General features: G+C 34.8%; 1 protein-coding gene across 5 annotated transcripts in view; it reads right to left on the bottom strand.

Annotated features, from left to right (window-relative positions):
• The window catches only part of MKLN1 (muskelin 1), a 382035-nt gene that overhangs the window by 102855 nt on the left and 260895 nt on the right, over nt 1–18285 (bottom strand). For 4 of the 5 annotated variants that reach the window (XM_006047723.3, XM_006047724.3, XM_044947182.2 and 1 more), the window contains 2 exons: nt 14152–14261; nt 10990–11182 (listed from right to left, as the gene is read on the bottom strand). In XM_006047723.3, the coding sequence (XP_006047785.1) occupies nt 10990–11182; nt 14152–14261 (303 nt within the window). Of the gene's footprint in view, nt 1–10989; nt 11186–14151; nt 14262–18285 lie in introns of those variants that run through there. The other variant, XM_025292060.2, reaches the window with a different exon arrangement.

Below are 18285 nucleotides of genomic sequence, written 5' to 3'. Positions count from 1 at the left end.
CAATGAGTCAAATCATCACATGAGGTGGCCAAAGTACTGGAGTTTCAGCTTCAGCATCATTCCCTCCAAAGAACACCCAGGACTGATCTCCTCTAGAATGGACTGGTTGGATCTCCTTGCAGTCCAAGGGACTCTCAAGAGTCTTCTCCAACACCACAGTTAAAAGCATCAAATCTTCAGCGCTCAGCTTTCTTCACAGTCCAACTCTCACATCCATACATGACTACTGGAAAAACCATAACCTTGACTAGACGGACCTTTGTTGGCAAAGTAATGTCTCTGCTTTTGAATATGCTTTCTAGGTTGGTCATAACTTTCCTTCTGAGGAGTAAGCGTCTTTTAATTTCATGGCTGCAATCACCATCTGCAGTGATTTTGGAGATCCCCTCAAAAAAAGTCTGACACTGTTTCCCCAACTATTTCCCATGAAGTGATGGGACCAGATGCCAGGATCTTAGTTTTCTGAATGTTAAGCTTTAAGCCAACTTTTTCACTCTCCACTTTCACTTTCATCAAGAGGCTTTTTAGTTCCTCTGCACTTTCTGCCGTAAGGATGGTGTCATCTGCATATCTGAGGTTATTGATATTGATTCCAGCTTGTGCTTCTTCCAGCCCAGCGTTTCTCATGATGTACTCTGCACAGAAGTTAAATAAGCAGGGTGACAATATACAGCCTTGACATACTCCTTTTCCTATTTGGAACCAGTCTGTTGTTCCATGTCCAGTTCTAACTGCTGCTTCCTGACCTGCATATAGGTTTCTCAAGAGGCAGGTCAGGTGGTCTGGTATTCCCATCTCTTGAAGAATTTTCCACAGTTTATTGTGATCCACACAGTCAAAGGCTTTGGCATAGTCAATAAAGCAGAAATAGATGTTTTTCTGGAACTCTCTTGTTTTTTCAATGATCCAGCAGATGTTGGCAATTTCATCTGTGGTTCCTCTGCCTTTTCTAAAACCAGCTTGAACATCTGGAAGTTCACAGTTCACGCACTGTTGAAGCCTGGCTTGGAGAATTTTGAGCATTACTTTACTAGCATGTGAGATGAGTGCAACTGTGCAGTAGTTTGAGCATTCTTTGGTATTGCCTTTCTTTGGGATTGGAATGAAAACTGACATTTTCCAGTCCTGTGGCCACTGCTGAGTTTTCTAAATTTGCTGGCATATTGAGTGCAGCACTTTCACAGCATCATCTTTCAGGATTTGAAATAGCTCAACTGGAATTCCATCACCTCCACTAGCTTTGTTCATAGTGATGCTTTCTAAGGCCCACTTGACTTCACATTCCAGGATGTCTGGCTCTAGGTGAATGATCACACCATCGTGATTATCTGGGTCATGAAGATCTTTTTTGTACAGTTCTTCTGTGTATTCTTGCCACCTCTTCTTGATATCTTCTGCTTCTGTTAGGTCCATACCATTTCTGTCCTTTATCGAGCCCATTGTTCCCTTGGTGTCTCTAATTTTCTTGAAGAGATCTCTAGTCTTTCCCATTCTGTTGTTTTCCTCTATTTCTTTGCATTGATCGCTGAGGAAGACTTTCTTATCTCTCCTTGTTATTCTTTGGAACTCTGCATTCAGATGCTTATATCTTTCCTTTTCTCCTTTGCTTTTTGCTTCTCTTCTTTTCACAGCTATTTGTAAGGCCTCCCCAGACAGCCATTTTGCTTTTTTGCATTTCTTTTCCATGGGGATGGTCTTGATCCCTGTCTCCTGTACCATGTCACGAACTTCCGTCCATAGTTTATCAGGCACTCTGTCTATCAGATCTAGGCCCTTAAATCTATTTCTCACTTCCACTGGATAATCATAAGGGATTTGATTTAGGTCATACCTGAATGGTCTAGTGGTTTTCCCTGCTTTCTTCAATTTAAGTCTGAATTTGGCAATAAGGAGTTCATGATCTGAGCCACAGTCAGCTCCCGGTCTTGTTTTTGCTGACTGTATAGAGCTTCTCCATCTTTGGCTGCAAAGAATATAATCAATCTGATTTCGGTGTTGACCATCTGGTGATGTCCATGTGTAGAGTCTTCTCTTGTGTTTTTGGAATAGAGTGTTTGCTATGACCAGTGCATTCTCTTGGCAAAACTCTATTAGCCTTTTAGAATAGTTCAATTATGTCACATTAATTACAATTTAAAGGAAAAAATGTAATCTCACTCTTAAATAAAAGACCTATTGGACACTGAGGCTCAAGTTTACTTATGTTTCATTTTCTCTCTGCAACACTGGTTTGCCACTACTCCAGATCACTTTCTTATCTGTACTATTCATGTGAGTTGGAAGTTGTTTCAGAAAACAAATGTGGTTAGTTGATAAGCTAACTGTTCTACCAAAAACTAAAACTAAAACCAAACCAAACTCAACCACAACACTTCTTTTGGAGAAATCATGGGTTACCATAAGACATAAAAGCTAGAAACATAATTCCAGCTCTCTCATACCTCTCCACATTCAACTCTAAATTCTTGTACTTTCATTTTGTAATATTAAACTATCTCATGACTCAAAATTTTAAAATTACTTAAAATGTTAAATTTTGCAGAGAAACACAATAAATTAAAGATTACCCTCATTTATTAGAATACATATTATTGCCTACTGCCAGAGAAACTGGGTTATCATTAAATAGTCCAGATCAGATCTGAAGCAAATTGTATTTAGTAGCTATTTTCAATGAAATAACATGCTTAAGAATCTTCTTTCATGTCCTCAAAAAGAAGAACAGTAATATAAAGTTTAATATACTGTTTTCTTGGTGAAAAGTCATTTCAAACCCATAGGAGACATGCTAAAGAGACTTTATTTTTTAATAGAATAAGTTAAAATTTTTGATATTAAACAGTCATAAGCCTGAAATACTTGAGGTGATCAATACAAATGCTACAAACATTATTAAAGCAGGATAAAGATGCGACTTCCTGGCCGTCCAGTGATTAAGATGTCACTCTTCCACTACGGGAGGCATACATTTGCTCCCTGTTCAGGGAAATAAGATCCCGCATTAAAAAATAGAAAATAACAAAAAGGCAGGATAAAGATTTTTTCAAAATATATTGCTTTCAGTTCCTTGTTTTAATGTTAAAGAACTCCTTTCAATATCTAATAACAAATGAAAAGTTTACACCTCTGCTGCCCAAATAATTTCCCCATGTTTCCCAAATTTCTAATTCTAGAAAGGTCTTGCTTAGTTAATAAGCCTTTTGTCTGGTATATTTACTTGTATATATTCTAAATGATTGAACACAAACAACTGAGCTTTCTACTGAAACAATGACATTCTCATCTACAAAACTATGAAAACAACTGTTATACTATTTTAAAAGTCTCCAAAACAAAAAAAAAGTACAGCATTTAAATGTCTAAGAACTGCTGCTGCTGCTGCTGCTAAGTCGCTTCAGTCGTGTCCGACTCTGGGCGACCCCATAGACGGCAGCCCACCAGGCTCCCCCATCCCTGTGATTCTCCAGGCAAGAACACTGGAGTGGGTTGCCATTTCCTTCTCCAAAGCATGAAAGTGAAAAGTGAAAGTGAAATCCATGGGATTTTCCAGGCAAGAGTACTGGAGTGGGGTGCCATTACCTTCTCCGAAATATACACTAATAAAAACTAATTAAAAAAAAAAGACATGAATGAACAGGACTTGGGGAAACTAGTCATGTTTCAGGAAGCAGTCTGGTGGAAAAAAAAGAGAGAGAGATTTTGCATTAGGAGTACTGTTGAGAAGAAACAATGTCCCAAGAGAAAAGCAATACCATAAGAAAAAATTTTTCTATTCTAGAACACAGTCCTAAGAGCCTATTTAAAACAGGAAAAATTTATTTCTTTCAAAGATTACTAAATGTCAAAAACAAGCAATTTAAGATTTTTATAAAGATGTAAAAAGGAAAAGGAAGAAAAAATTTTGAAGTGGCAAAAAAATCTGATTCAACATCAAAATGTAGTCATGTAATAGATGAAAATGGCCAAATACTTTTCCATGAATATAAAAAAGTAAGAAACTCTATTATACAATATTAGCACAATTAGAGATACAAACAGAAAACAGAGATACAAAGATAAGGTATGAAAACAAAGGTAAATAAAACATGAATGTCAGAGTTGAAGGAAAAAAGGAAGGAAAAGAAGAATACATAACAGAAATGAAGATCAAAGTAAGAAAGAAAACAACAATATAGTAATGGAAACGAGATAAAAATATTAGAGAACCTTAAAAAATTAAACATAAATGTGCAATTAAAATGAGAAAATGAAAGAAATGAAAGATAGACAGGCAATGTACCTTTAACTTGAAAGAAAACCAAAATACATAATAGTTAACAGGGTCACCATACTGGAGCTGCCCTATTTATATAATTATAAAATAATCTAAAACAAAGGTATAGCTAATATACTTGTATATTTAAACAGCCACAGGAAAAAAGACAGACTGCAGCTAAAAAAGCAATCGTTGAAACTGCCAATAATGAAAACTGATAACAGTGAAATGATACCCAAAATGTACTTGAAGAAAATAATTGTCAATCTAGAATTCTATGTAAGTTAAATGTTAGTCACTCAGTCATGTCTGACTCTTTGGGACCCCCTGGACCACACCCTGCCAGGCTTCTCTGTCCATGGAATTTCCCAGGCAAGAATACTGGAGTGGGTTGCCATTTTCTCTAGAATTCTATACCCAGTAAAATATCTTTTGAGAAAAGAGGCAAATTTTCAATCAAACAAAAACTGAGTTAATCTTCATTAGAAGAAATTCTAAAGGATGTGCTTAAGGCAGAAGGAATATGATCTTAGATATAAACTCAAAGATTCAAATGGCAATGAACAGCAAAAAAAAAATCAGTAAAATTTGATAAAATTAATGGATACTATAAAATCAAGATTAGTAATGTCTTCTAGGATCTTTGAACATAGTATGAAAATAAAGAACAACAGCATATGAGCTGGAATGTAAGTAGATGGGAGTTGAAAATCTATTATGTTCTTGTACTAATAAATTTTGTTAAGTATTTATATTTGTAGTCATTTACAGATTCACCATAAAAAAATATAAACAGGCTGCACTACTTCCAAATAAATAAATAAAAAATAGAAAGGTTAAAAGTTTAAAAAAATAAGAGACAAGAACCAAAGAGAAGAAATAAAGGACATTACAAAATTTTTCAGTAAAATGGTAGGATTAAACTCATATATTTACCAGTAATTCAATCAAGTAAGTAAATTAATGTTCAAATCAAAAGAAGACAGATTTAAAAAAAAAAAAAAACAAACAACTAAATTTATAGGAGATACATCTCTGAAAAAAGGATACAGAAAGCTTGAAATTAAAACACGGAGATAGATATGCTATGTAAACACTTACCAAATAAAGGCAGTTATATTAATGTAAGACAATCTATGCCTTAATGTAAAAACATTACTAGAGATAAAAATATACTTTAATACAAAAGTTTTCATCCAAAATTAAAAAATTAAAAATTTGTGTGCATCTAGTAATATAGCTTCAAAATATACCAAGCAAAAGCTGACAGATGTATATGAAGAGAGAGTTCCATAATCATAGTTGGAAGTGTTAACACATTTTTCTTAGTAATTGAGAGAATCAGATAGAAAACCTTACTAGGAAAGCAGACTTACACAACATGATAAGAAAACGAGACTAACTGGACTTAGATAAAACATTGCACCAACAACTAAAGAATTGGATTTTGTCCAAGTGCACATAATATGTTTATAAAAATGGAAAAAGTAGGCAATATGGTTAAGTCTTCTCAAATTCTGAAGAACTGGAATGTGCAAAATATGTACTCTGACCACTATGCATTTAGTTAGATAGAAGTAACAAAGAAAAGAGCCAGAAAACCTTTATGTATTTGGAAATTAAACTATATTTCTTATATAACTATGACTCACAAAAGAGCAGTATCATTTCCTAATGAAATTAATGAACTGGATAAAAATGAAAACAATTCATAGCACAATTAAAAAATAAGAAGAGGGAAATTTATGTCCTTAAATGCATATAACAGGAAAATAACAAAGTCTGAAAATTAAAAAGCTAAGTATCCATCTCAGTAAATTATAAAAAGCATATTAACCTCAAAGAGAAAAAGAAGACAATATTAAACACAGAGTATAAGTCAAGGACATAAAAGTTAACATAAAGAATCAACAAACCAGTTGGTTCTCTCAAAAGATAAACTTATGGTAAAAATAATGAATTGGGGAGGGAGAAATAATTCATAAATAATAAATATTAGCACATTTTAAGAAATCCTACAAACATTAAACAGATAATGGGGGGTATTAGGTACAGTTTCATGCTAGTAAGTTTGAAATTTTAGGTGATCTTATTAAACCTCAACCAACCAACCAAACAACTCTGAATAGTCTTATAAAATTCAAAGAAATTGAACTGGTAACCTAAAACTATTCCTGAAAGTAAATCTCAAGCACAGATGGTTAAATGATAAATTCAACCAAGCATATGAGAAAGAAATAATTCACATCTTACATTTATTCAGAAAACAGGAAGACAAGGTTAAATCCTAAACATTTTATGTGAATTAGTCTAATAGGTATTGGTCTAATTAGGTATGTCATGAAAGCATAAAATATGTAGATACTACCCTATCCATATTTATATAGGCATAAGACTCTATAAAATATAGGAGATCAAACCAGTCAATCCTAAAGGAAATCAGTCCTGAATATTCATTAGAAGGACTGATGCTGAAGCTGAAGCTCCAATACTTTGGGCCACCTGATGCAAAGAGCAAACTCACAGGAAAAGATCCTGATGCTGGGAAAAATTGAAGGCAGGAAGAGAAGGGGACAACAGAGGATGAGATGATTGGATGGCACCACCAACTCAATGGACATGAGTTTGAGCAAGCTCCAGGAGCTGTGAAGGACAGGGAAGCCTGGCGTGCTGCAGTCCATGGGGTTGCAAAGAGTCGGACACGACTGAGCAACTGAACAACAAAAAGGGAAGTTTCTAGGCAAACAGGAAGTCTATTAAAGAAATAAATACAGACCAACATTTTCTTAAAATACAGACTATACTTGAAGAAGAGCATACTAATACATCAAATATACTAAAAGTAGTTTTTGTTACCTCCACCATAAGAAGTCTGAAAAATGCTTTGGATTCCCTAGACTTTCTTATGATCAGGCAGGAACTTCTTACCCTTCTCTACTATGTTTTTAATGGAGCACAAGCCAAAAAACTTTGCAGTGTTTACTTCCTTATTTGTCCAACAAATCATCATCAGTTAAGTCAGCAGCAAACTGAATAACCCTGGAAGGAATGTTTATTAACTAAACACTGTTCCAGGCCAGTGAAGTGTACAAAAAGTATGACTTGGCTTTAAGTCTCAAGCATGCTGCTGTTAAGTCGCTTCAGTCGTGTCCGACTCTGTGCGACCCCAGAGACGGCAGCCCACCAGGCTCCCCAGTCCCTGGGATTCTCCAGGCAAGAACACTGGAGTGGGTTGCCATTTCCTTCTCCAATGCATGAAAATGAAAGGTGAAAGTGAAGTCGCTCAGTCTTCTGAAGTGTCCAACTCTTCGCGACCCCATGGACTGCAGCCCAACAGGCTCCTCTGTCCATGGGATTTTCCAGGCAAGAGTACTGGAGTAGGGTGCCAAAGTCTCAAGCATAGTTACTACCAATTTCCCTAAACTTGGTTCCTTCCTGGAGTCAGAAGGATAAGTTAACTGTCTGCAAGAGCAGAGTTACACATGATTTTAACAACTTCTCTTAAATGTCTATTGCTAAACAGGCAGTTCTAAAACCTGTTTTTAGCTAATTACATAAAATTGCTGGTGGGTCTGTTGTTTACCTTAACAAAATATTAAATGCCATAAAAAGACTTACAACATAAATTTACTTGTGCCTTCACCTACAAAGTTAAAAAATATAAACTAATTCTCAGAAATGGTATACATACATATATATATACACATACATATATACTTTCATTAGTGGGATTTTGATTATAAGAGATTATTACATATGTTCTATTTGTATATACTCCAAAGTATATTCTATTTAAACACAGTAATCATTTATTTGAAAGTATCATCATCAATTAGATAAACAGTAACAATGCATAAGGTTGAGAGGCAGGTTTGTTATTATTACACAGTGGAGCTGGGAGCAATTCATTTTAACTTAACTTTAAATTTATAAACTCAAAGAAGGCACTGGTTCTGTTTCTCTAACTGTAAAATATTCAACCAAATCCTAAAGGAAATCAGTCCTGAATATTCACTGGAAGGACTGATGCTAAAGCTGAAGCTCCAATACTTTGGCCACCTGATGTGAAGAGCTGACTCACTGGAAAAGACCCTGACGGCTGGGAGAGACTCAAGGTGAGAGAAGAAGGGGACGACAGAGGATGAGATGGTTGGATGGCATCACCAACTCAATGGACATGAGTTTGAGCAAGCTCCGGGAGCTGGTGATGGACAGGGAAGCCTGGCGTGCTGCAGTCCATGGGGTTGCAAAGAATCGGACACGACTGTGTGACTGAACAAGAACAACAAATGTGATAAGTGAGTGTCTAATAATAATGAAAGATAGTGATAAGATTAAAATATATGAAAAGAGCACCAGGAAAGTTTACTATTCTTTGTTTCTATTAAAGCAATAGGATTTCTATACAACTTTGCATCATTTCACAAGTTTTATACTGAGCATTAAGCTTTTTCACTTACAGTGCTTCTGACTCCAAATGTGTGGGTTTTCTCCTTACACCAACCATTTCTCCAATTCTCTGACTCCCACTTGATATCCAACAGAGATTCAATTCAATTCTGACAGTATCTACCAGGAGTTAGTGTCAGATCTCATAAATTAAAGGACTTAGTCTGACAAGACTATCCTCACTTCAAATTCCAATCGCAAATTCCATGCCACTGGTCCTCGTGACCTACCAGCTGTAAACCGGGGTTTCCCACAGCATCCTTCAGAGTCAACGAGTCTAGAGTAACCACGTAATTTAGGAAAGCACTTTAGTTACTATCACTGGTTTATTATAAAGGATTCAAATCTGAAACAGCCAAATGGAAGAAAAATGTAGGGCAAAGTACGAGGGTGGGGGGTGTGTGTGTGTGACTGGAAGTGTGTATAGCTTCGTGTGTGTGTGTGACTGGAAGTGTGTGTTTGTGTACCTTCCATACCCTTCATGCTACGCTCCCTAGCACCTCAATGTGTTCCTCAAACTGAAGTAATCTGAACCCCACTGTTCTGGGCTTTTGGGCAAGATACCATCAGGTGGGGATGACTGATTAAAACATGGTTTTAGGTGACTGAACACCATCTTTGACTCTGCTTCTCTCCCCAGAGATCAGGGATGGGGCTGAATCACATGGTTTGATTTTTATGGAGATCTGAAGCTACCTAGGGACTTCAGCACCAGTCATCTCAGCATACAAAAGACACTTATCACTCTGAAGATCCCAAGGGTTTTAGGAGTTGTGTGCCAGGAAACAGAAAAGACCAAATACTTATTTTTCATTATAACACAAGCATCTACTCTGTACTCTGTTACTATGACAGTTAAATTTTTTAAAAGCATGCTACTCTATACAATAAGAACACAGTTCCTTAAATAACAAAATACAAGACATTAAATATTTAATTGGTATCATCCTCCAAAACAATTACCTTGGGAGATTATATTGTTAGGGGAAACACACACCCTGGTCAGGCACCATAGTAACCATCTGCATGAGTTATTTTACAACAGGAGGTCCCAGTAAAGAACATGGAATTAATACCTACCACTCTTTCCCGGAAGAGTTCGGGAAAGACCATGTGTTCGTCAAAAGACCATGTGTCCCACCATCTCCCAGAATTCTCGCTGGCATCTATCTTGGCTGAGCAATGCGTGTGCCCCCAGGAAGGACTCTAAGTCGAAATGATTGGCCAGAGACAACCCAGAAACTAATCCCATCACAATAAAACCTGAGTCTGCGAGCCACATGGCAGAGCAGTTCTCCTGGGTTCCCTTATCCTACTGCTCTCTGCCTGGGCGCCCCTTCCCAATAAAGTCTCTTGCGCTGTTGGCACATGTGTCTCCTGGGATAGTTCATTTTCCAGTGTTAGACAAGAGCCCACTCTCAGGCCCTGGAAGGGGTTCTCCTTTCTGCAACAATATTATGCTCTAACATTCACATTTCTTTCAGAGTCAGATCACAGGCTAGCCAAGAAAATTAGCAATTATGTAGCATTCACATCACACAGACAATGTTTCCAATACAAATCTCTTCATTACCAACTATATCATTATTAACTGTATACTAATAGAATTTTTTGGCTTACGCAAGCACTCCCCACCCCCAAATTGTGTGTGTGTATGTATCAGTCGCTCAGTGGTGTCTGACTCTTTGTGACCCCATGGACTATAGTCTGCCAGGCTCCTCTGTACATGGAATTCTCCAGGCAAGAATACTGGAGTGGGTTGCCATTTCCTCCTCCAGGATATCTTCTTGACCCAGAGATTGAACCTGGGTCTCCTGTGCTGGCAGGCAGATTCTTAACCATGTGAGCCACCAGGGAAGCCCCAAATTACACTATTAAAAAAATAACAACTTGTTATCAACAAAAATATGTAAAGGAATAGGTCACCGGTACTGAAAGTAACATTAAAAGAATTTTTCTAAGTCGCTCAGTGCTAGTCAGTGTTAGCATCTGTAAGTACATGGTTTTCCAAGATGAAAACTTAAATTTAGATACATGAGTTCAAATATGTTACTTGCTTATTTTTCAAGTTTCATTATCACATTATGGACCTGTCTTACAGAAAAGAAGTCCCAAACTCAAGGAGCTAAATCCTTAGAGTAAAAAGATGGGGGAGGAGAAGGGAAAGAAGAAAAGAAAACTAAGAACTGACACAAACTTACATTCTTTAAAAACAAACAAACCCTGTTTCTTGTATATACTTAATAATCGCCCTAATAACCAATCTAAGTATGTTTATGACATACCATTTACAGCTTTTTCAATTAATTCTTCACAAGCATCAAAATCACCCTTCAATACCAATTTATCATGCAGATCTGTTAACATTGGATGTTCCAGGGCAATCTTGGTTTTCTTTTGCAGTGATTCAAAGGCTTCTGTATAGTTATGTTGTCTAAAGTGTTTTAGGCAAAGGCGAATAGCTTCCTGTTCACGGTACTACTGGAACACAAGAGAAGGTATGAAAAAAAGAGATCTGGTTAGTTATTACTTTAGGAAATAATAAGTGACAATTACTAACCTAAAGCGAGCATTTTAAACATTAACTAAACATACTAAGCATAACTTAGCATTGTACTAATCCTATTCATTAGTATCATTACTAATTCCACTATTAAATGGCAAAGCTGAAGCCTAGTCAATTGTAATAACTTGCCAAAGGTCACAAAGTATATAGCAGAAAGATATTAAAGAGATGAAGATATACAGATATATATACTGGCATATTATTTCATGAAGACAAAAGATACCAAAAGATGAAACCAGGCCTAATTCTGAACCTTCAAGAAAAGAACCAGAAAAAATATTTATCAAATCTTACTTAAGATGATAAAAATAATAGCTTCCAAGGTTTTTACTGATCGGGCGACAATGTTGGTACTGAAAGCACAGAAGCCATTAAATACACGCTCTTTGTTCTTAGTTCTTAGTAATAAGTTACTAGTTGAATGACAAATATTATCAAATGTTCATGTATTTCAAATTCACAAACAGGTTTTATGATTAAAATCATCAGGAAGAAACTATTTAAGTTTCATAATTTTTTTCTAACCCTGAGCTAATTCATTGATTAAATAGCTATAAAGTAAAAAAAATCTCAATTAATTACAATCCAAAAAGAAATATTCAATGTACTGTCTCTTCCCTAAAAGGATGAATGCCAAAAAACAAGATCACATATATAATTTAAAAGAAAATTTAACTTCAAGTATAAGTTATGACATAGGGAACAGACTTATGGACAAGGGTAGGGGAGAAGTGGGAGATAATGAAATAAATGGAGAGAGCAGGACGGATGCATATACACTAACATGTGTAAATAGTTAGCCAATGGGAATTTGCTGTAGGACTCAGGGAACTCAAACCGGGGCTCTGTAATTACCTAGGATTACAGAGTGGGCAAAACGGAAGAGGGAGATTCAAGAGCGGGGGGGACATATCTATACCTATGGTAATTCATGTTGAAGTATGACAGAAATCAAACCAATACTGTAAACCAATAATCAATCAAAAATAAATAATTATTTTAAAAAGGAATAAGTTATAAAACTTCCACAAATTTCCTAAATAAGAGTACAACAAACTGACATGGAACCAATGCATAATAACCAAATAAAAATATAATTTACTTGTCAGCATTACTGTTTAATAAGGCAGGAACATTTACAAGACTCAAAACACTAATCAGTTTATAGTTTCTGATATTTTATTAATGACAGGTTACCAAAACACTTTTTCTTAAACACTATAGCAAGGTTTTCCCTCATCAATTAACAAAAGAATAATTCTACATACAAACTAACTTGACATTAATAGCTTCATATGCTTGGCTTCTAAATAAAGATTTACCTAACTATCTGGAACCATATTAAACAGTAATACCTTGTTATCATGCTGACTTTAATTTCTAGAGGTTTACAATAATACAGAGAACTTGACAAAAGAATGACCAAACAATTTTAAGTTCTCAAATATAATCTGTCCACAATGTTGTGGGGGAAAAGGTGCAATCTGCAATTTCTCACAGTATCAAGCAATTTGTGAATATATTAGAGAAAACACATGTACGCATCAGAGGCTAAAGAGAAAATATTTTCTGGTATCAGAAAACCTTACTCATTAATTTTTAAAAAAAAAAAGAACCAAGAGAATTTAGAAGACTGTTAAGTATCTGCTAAGCACTGTTATGTGTATAACACTGTAATTGTCATTTTTAATGTTTAAGAATATCATCTCTACCTGGAAATAATTTAGAATATTACAGGCAATCCCAGAAAATATATTAAAAATATAGAAAAACCCAGAATCCACTTTAAATTGAATATAATCAAATCCCCACAATAAATTAGTCAAACAAAAAGTTCCTCAATTACACTGACCAGAAAAGAACTGAAACTCTATTAAGAAAAAAAAACTTAGAAAGACCCTATATTGCTTCCCAGCCTCCTAAGAGATGAGTTGACAGTTCAGCCCAAGAAGTCAGGAAACAGTGATTAGATTAAAGCTTATCATTCCCCTAAATATAAATAAATAGTCCTCCCCTCAACAAAAACATAGCAGAAAGAGTTAAATGGATATACATCAGAAACAAAGATGAAACATTAAAGGTGTTAAAAAAAAAACCAAAGACCCATTTCTTAATAATTTAAATTCACACTTCTCAGGCTGCATTTATTATATAAAATGACCTATGAATAAAATTGGAGAAGGAAATGGCAACCCACTCCAGTGTTCTTGCCTGGAGAATCCCAGGGATGGGGGAGCCTGGTGGGCTGCCGTCTATGGGGTTGCATAGAGTCGGACATGACTGAAGCAACTTAGCAGCACCAGCAGCAGCATGAATAAAATTATTAAATATTATCTTTATACTCCCTGTAAGAATAAGATCACACTATTTATAGACACTATCTCAAATTTTAGTTCTTTAAAAGGAAATGTAAACATTGCTATTTTACTCAACATGAACACAAAGGAGGAATACATAATAAAAGCAATCCAGAACCACAACTACCCGACTGAAAACTACATACAAATATTTCTATCAATACAGATTTGGAATATTAATATAAGAGCAGATTCTGGTGTCACGCTGCCTGCGTTGATGCACTGCCTTGAGCATTTGACAGCTGTGTGTCCTGAGGCAAATACTTATCCTCTCTGTGTTCTACTTCATCATCTGTAAAATATGGCTAATAATTGTACCTATCTCATAAGAGTGGCAATGAGTGAATAAGTGACAAAGAAGGTTATAACCTAGCAAAATGCAAATGTTTAATAAACACTGATTCATCTTTTTAATTATCATTACTGTTCTCAATATTTTAAATTAATCTCAAGACAAGAGCATGACACAATTCTCTATTACAAGCATCTGAAACATAAAATCAGTTTTTAAAATACAGTCCTACCTTACTATACCAGTTGAGACAGGGTTGTACTACATCAGGATCATCAATGCCACTAAGTTCAACATACCAGATGCTAAAGTTAAAGCTGGGTCCCCACGATAAGAGTGGAACTTGGAGGAGGAAAAAAAGAAAGAAAAAGAAAAAAAATTAACATAGTTCAAACAAAACTTTAGCAAAGTAAAACAACAATTCAAACTTAATAGTCAGCAAATTTTCTGAATCCTTTCTATATGCCCAGCACATTGGTGCTAGGGCTACAGCAGCAAAATGAAACATGATCTATGCCATTATGAGACTGCTTTAATTATAAAAACATGAGGACATATTCAAAGTGTCATGTATCTATCCCCCCCAAAACAGGACCAGGGCTAGATGATTTATTTTAGCAGGCTAGTTTTTATCAATGCCTCAAGAAACAAATAATTAGTATAAAAGCTATTTATAATTTAAACTGTATCAGAGCACAGAAAGAGACAAACTTCAACTGCTTAGCAAAGTGGCATATCCCAGAAAACAAAACCAGAAGAGAAAAGATTTAAGGATAATCTCAGCTCTGAGTATATATTCAAAATTTTAAATAATACTGATTTTTTTTAAAAAAGCAAATTAATTCTACCAGGTTTTCACTGCACTAAATAGAATTAGTTCAAGGAATGGAAGGTTGGTTCAACAGGAGTGATATTAATGTAATTCATCATGTTAAGTAAGTAAAAGAGAAACACATTTGATTACTTCAACAGACGCTAGGAGCAAACTAATAAAATTTACTTAAAAAAAACCCCCAAAACTCTTAATATATAAGGAACAGAGGCAGAAGAAAACTTTGCTACCTAGATTTTTTTCTTAAGTATCAAAACCTCAACCTACCACCCGCCTCAACCAAACCAAACCAAAACAAAAAACTAACGGAGAAACATTAAGTATTCCCACTCAAATCAGGAATATGACAGAGAGGCCTAACATCTCTACTATTCAACACTATAAGGGAGATCCTAGCCAGTGCAATCTGGAAAAACCCCTGCAAATTAAGAAAAAAATATCACCTGAAGATGATTTAGTTCATCTACTTAAAAAATTCAAGACATTTAACTGAAAAACTTTTATTTAAAGTGTATATGCAAGAAAAAAAAAAGCTTAAAATATCTCAGAATAAATTTTAAAATACACAAGGTAATAAAATTTTAAAACATAAATACTTAATATATTTCTAGATGGGAAAACTCAAAGGTTGTAAACATGTTGAGTCCCCTCAAATTAATTATAAATTTAATGTAATCTCATAATCCTTATGGTATAGATCCTATTTTTTTGACATCAGACAAGCTCATCTGAAAAATATCAACAAGACAAAATATCTAAAATAATACAAATAATAAGAAAATAAACATACTAAAAGATAAAGGAATTTTAAGTTTGGTATTAATGAAAGAAAACAAGGTAACATTACGGGAGCACAAGAGCGTGTCCAAACATCTCTGAAGGATCCAGAGGAATTTCACAGACTCAAGATAACATTTCACATCAGTAATGACAGGACACAGCAGACAGAAGTTTTTAACCTGTGATTGATAGGCTCCCCACAACCCTTTCAGGAGGTCCCATGTGGTCAAAACTACTTTTCATAATAAGACTGAGGCTTTGTAGCCTTTTCTTTTTTTTCTAAACTGTAATGACATTTGCACTCATGATACAAAAGCAATGCTGAATAAAACCACTGGCATCTTGGTAGTGCCATAAAAAGTAGTAGTATGAGAGTGTTCCAGTGTTCATTCCTTAATACAGTATGAACTGAACTGTATTCCTCGCCATCACACACCTGCAGTTAAAATACAAAACGACAATTCATTTAACAATGTCTTCTGCAAATAGATAGCCAGTGGGAATTTGATGTATGATGTAGGGAGCGCAAATCCAGTGTTCTCTGACAACCTAGATGGTGAGATGGGGTGGGGGTGTGAGGGAAGTTCAAGAGGCAGGGGACATATGTATACCCATGGCTGATTCATGCTGATGCATGGCAGAAATCAGCATAATACTGTATGGCAGTCATCCTCCGATTAAAAATAAATTTATTAAAAAAATAAAATGCTTTTCCATAAAAAAGAAAATAGCATAAATAAAGTAAGCTACAACAATATAGTTTACTGCATAGCTAATATAGCCAACATTTTATAACTTTAAATGGACCATAAGATATATTATATCATAACACTGTGCACTTGAAATCCATATAATTTTATAAATCAAGTATATTTTAATAAACAGTATAAAAAGTAAATATATAAATAAATTTATTTCTTGGTTTGTGAAAAGTTTTCTAAATTTTCTTAAATGATGCTCACTTTCATAGCTCCTAGAAACGCATAAATTTTTTTAAATAAAATGTCGTTTTGCCTGTAATATACACTTAAAAACGCAACATAAACTCCTAAAATTGTGATTGCATTATCAATTTAATATTAATTTTAACTGCAATGCTTAATTGTGCATTCATCCCTCTAATTAAAATATGATTAAAACATGAAAAATGTCTCTGATGTCATGTAAAGTTAATTTTAGTAAATTCCTATCCTTAAGTACACATCATTTTAATATTCTGTGCGGCACAATGCGAAGTACACAAAAGGTACTTTTGCTGCACGTGAAAGTACAATGGCATTCTCAAGGAAAAGAACCTGTGTAAGCTATGAGCTGAAACAGCCACTGAAATAGCTCTGTAGGATACTATTTTTTCTTAAAAGAAAAGCTGACATCTAGTATTTAGATTTCAGTATCTGCCAGACATTTACCTGTCATTTCAAAGACAACAAATAACAGTATTTGTTGCCATGGACAAAATTCAAGCTTTTGAGGAAAAATCAGAATTTCGGAAATTCAGTATTCAGCATTGTGAGCTTAGCTACTTTCCAATACTTTTCTGATAAGACTGGTGGTAATAATAAGTGTGATTTTTAAAAAATATTATATAATGAAATGTTCCAACATTTGAAAAATTTGCATAACTCAGTGAATCACATTTTCTAAATTACCAATAAATGATTTTACAAAACCATACATGGATGAAAGACTGGTTCAAGGTACAAAACAGAACAATGGATTTTAGTATCACACCAACATGGTTCAGACTGAGTAATGTCTAAGAAACTAATACTTGTCAATTTTTGATTAAGTATCAAAACAGAGTATCTACAATATTTAATATCAGGGCTACTAATTTCCAAGTCCACTGCTATTTCCTAGCATATGAGACTCAATGAAGAGCTAAGATGTACTAGGTCAGATGCTTTCCTATTTTTGTCATCTAAAGGATGCTGAGTGAGTAAAGATAGAGAAAAGCAACAGGACCCAGTCATCAGGATATACGCAGGATTCCCGGAATGTTTAATATGACCTTCAGTTTATATGTGCAAATAACACAAACTTCCAAAAGTTTTATACTAACAAATACTGAATTATCATCACTGTTTCAGTGTGCATTTCTTCAGAAGTACCATTTAAAAAGCGTTATCTACTACATCACAGCAATAACCATTAAGCAGTATAAATATCAGAATAAAACAACATTCTAAACCCAAGACCCCAGGAATGCAGTCTGTAAGTGTAACTTATTAGTTAGTGATCTGAAATCCATTCTTAAGTTCCAAGTCCAATTTCAATAAAATCAGGAGGGAAAAAAGCTTACTATTACATCTATTCAACTCAGAAAAATGTTCATTTATTAAATCCTTATAAGCAACTGTGGGAGGGAGGTTAATTAGGAAATCATCTCACAAGATCTTCTATTAGACAAATAAAGAGTACAGTGAATTTTTAACAAACTGAAGGCATATATACAGGATGAGCAGACTCATATATACCCATTTCAAATATACACCAGTGATTTTTGGTGGCATTAACAACACTAATACTGAATATTATAAGACCCACTCTGTGTGTTTATCAGAAACCTAAATGTGAACTGGAGCACCAAGCACATCTTCCTTGCTCCCTAATAAAAGATGCCTTTGTTCTCACCTAAAATAAAAAAAATTTTTTTAGAAACTCCTCCCATCCCAAGGCTAAGAGACTGTATCCTAAGATTCACTATCAGTTCTTCCAATTGGATAATCAGGCAAAGGCAAGATCAAGATCAAT

This window comes from Bubalus bubalis, chromosome 8 (assembly GCF_019923935.1).
Source record: "Bubalus bubalis isolate 160015118507 breed Murrah chromosome 8, NDDB_SH_1, whole genome shotgun sequence".
NCBI classification, from domain to species: Eukaryota; Metazoa; Chordata; class Mammalia; order Artiodactyla; family Bovidae; genus Bubalus; species Bubalus bubalis.
This window is presented reverse-complemented; position numbering and strand designations above follow the sequence as displayed.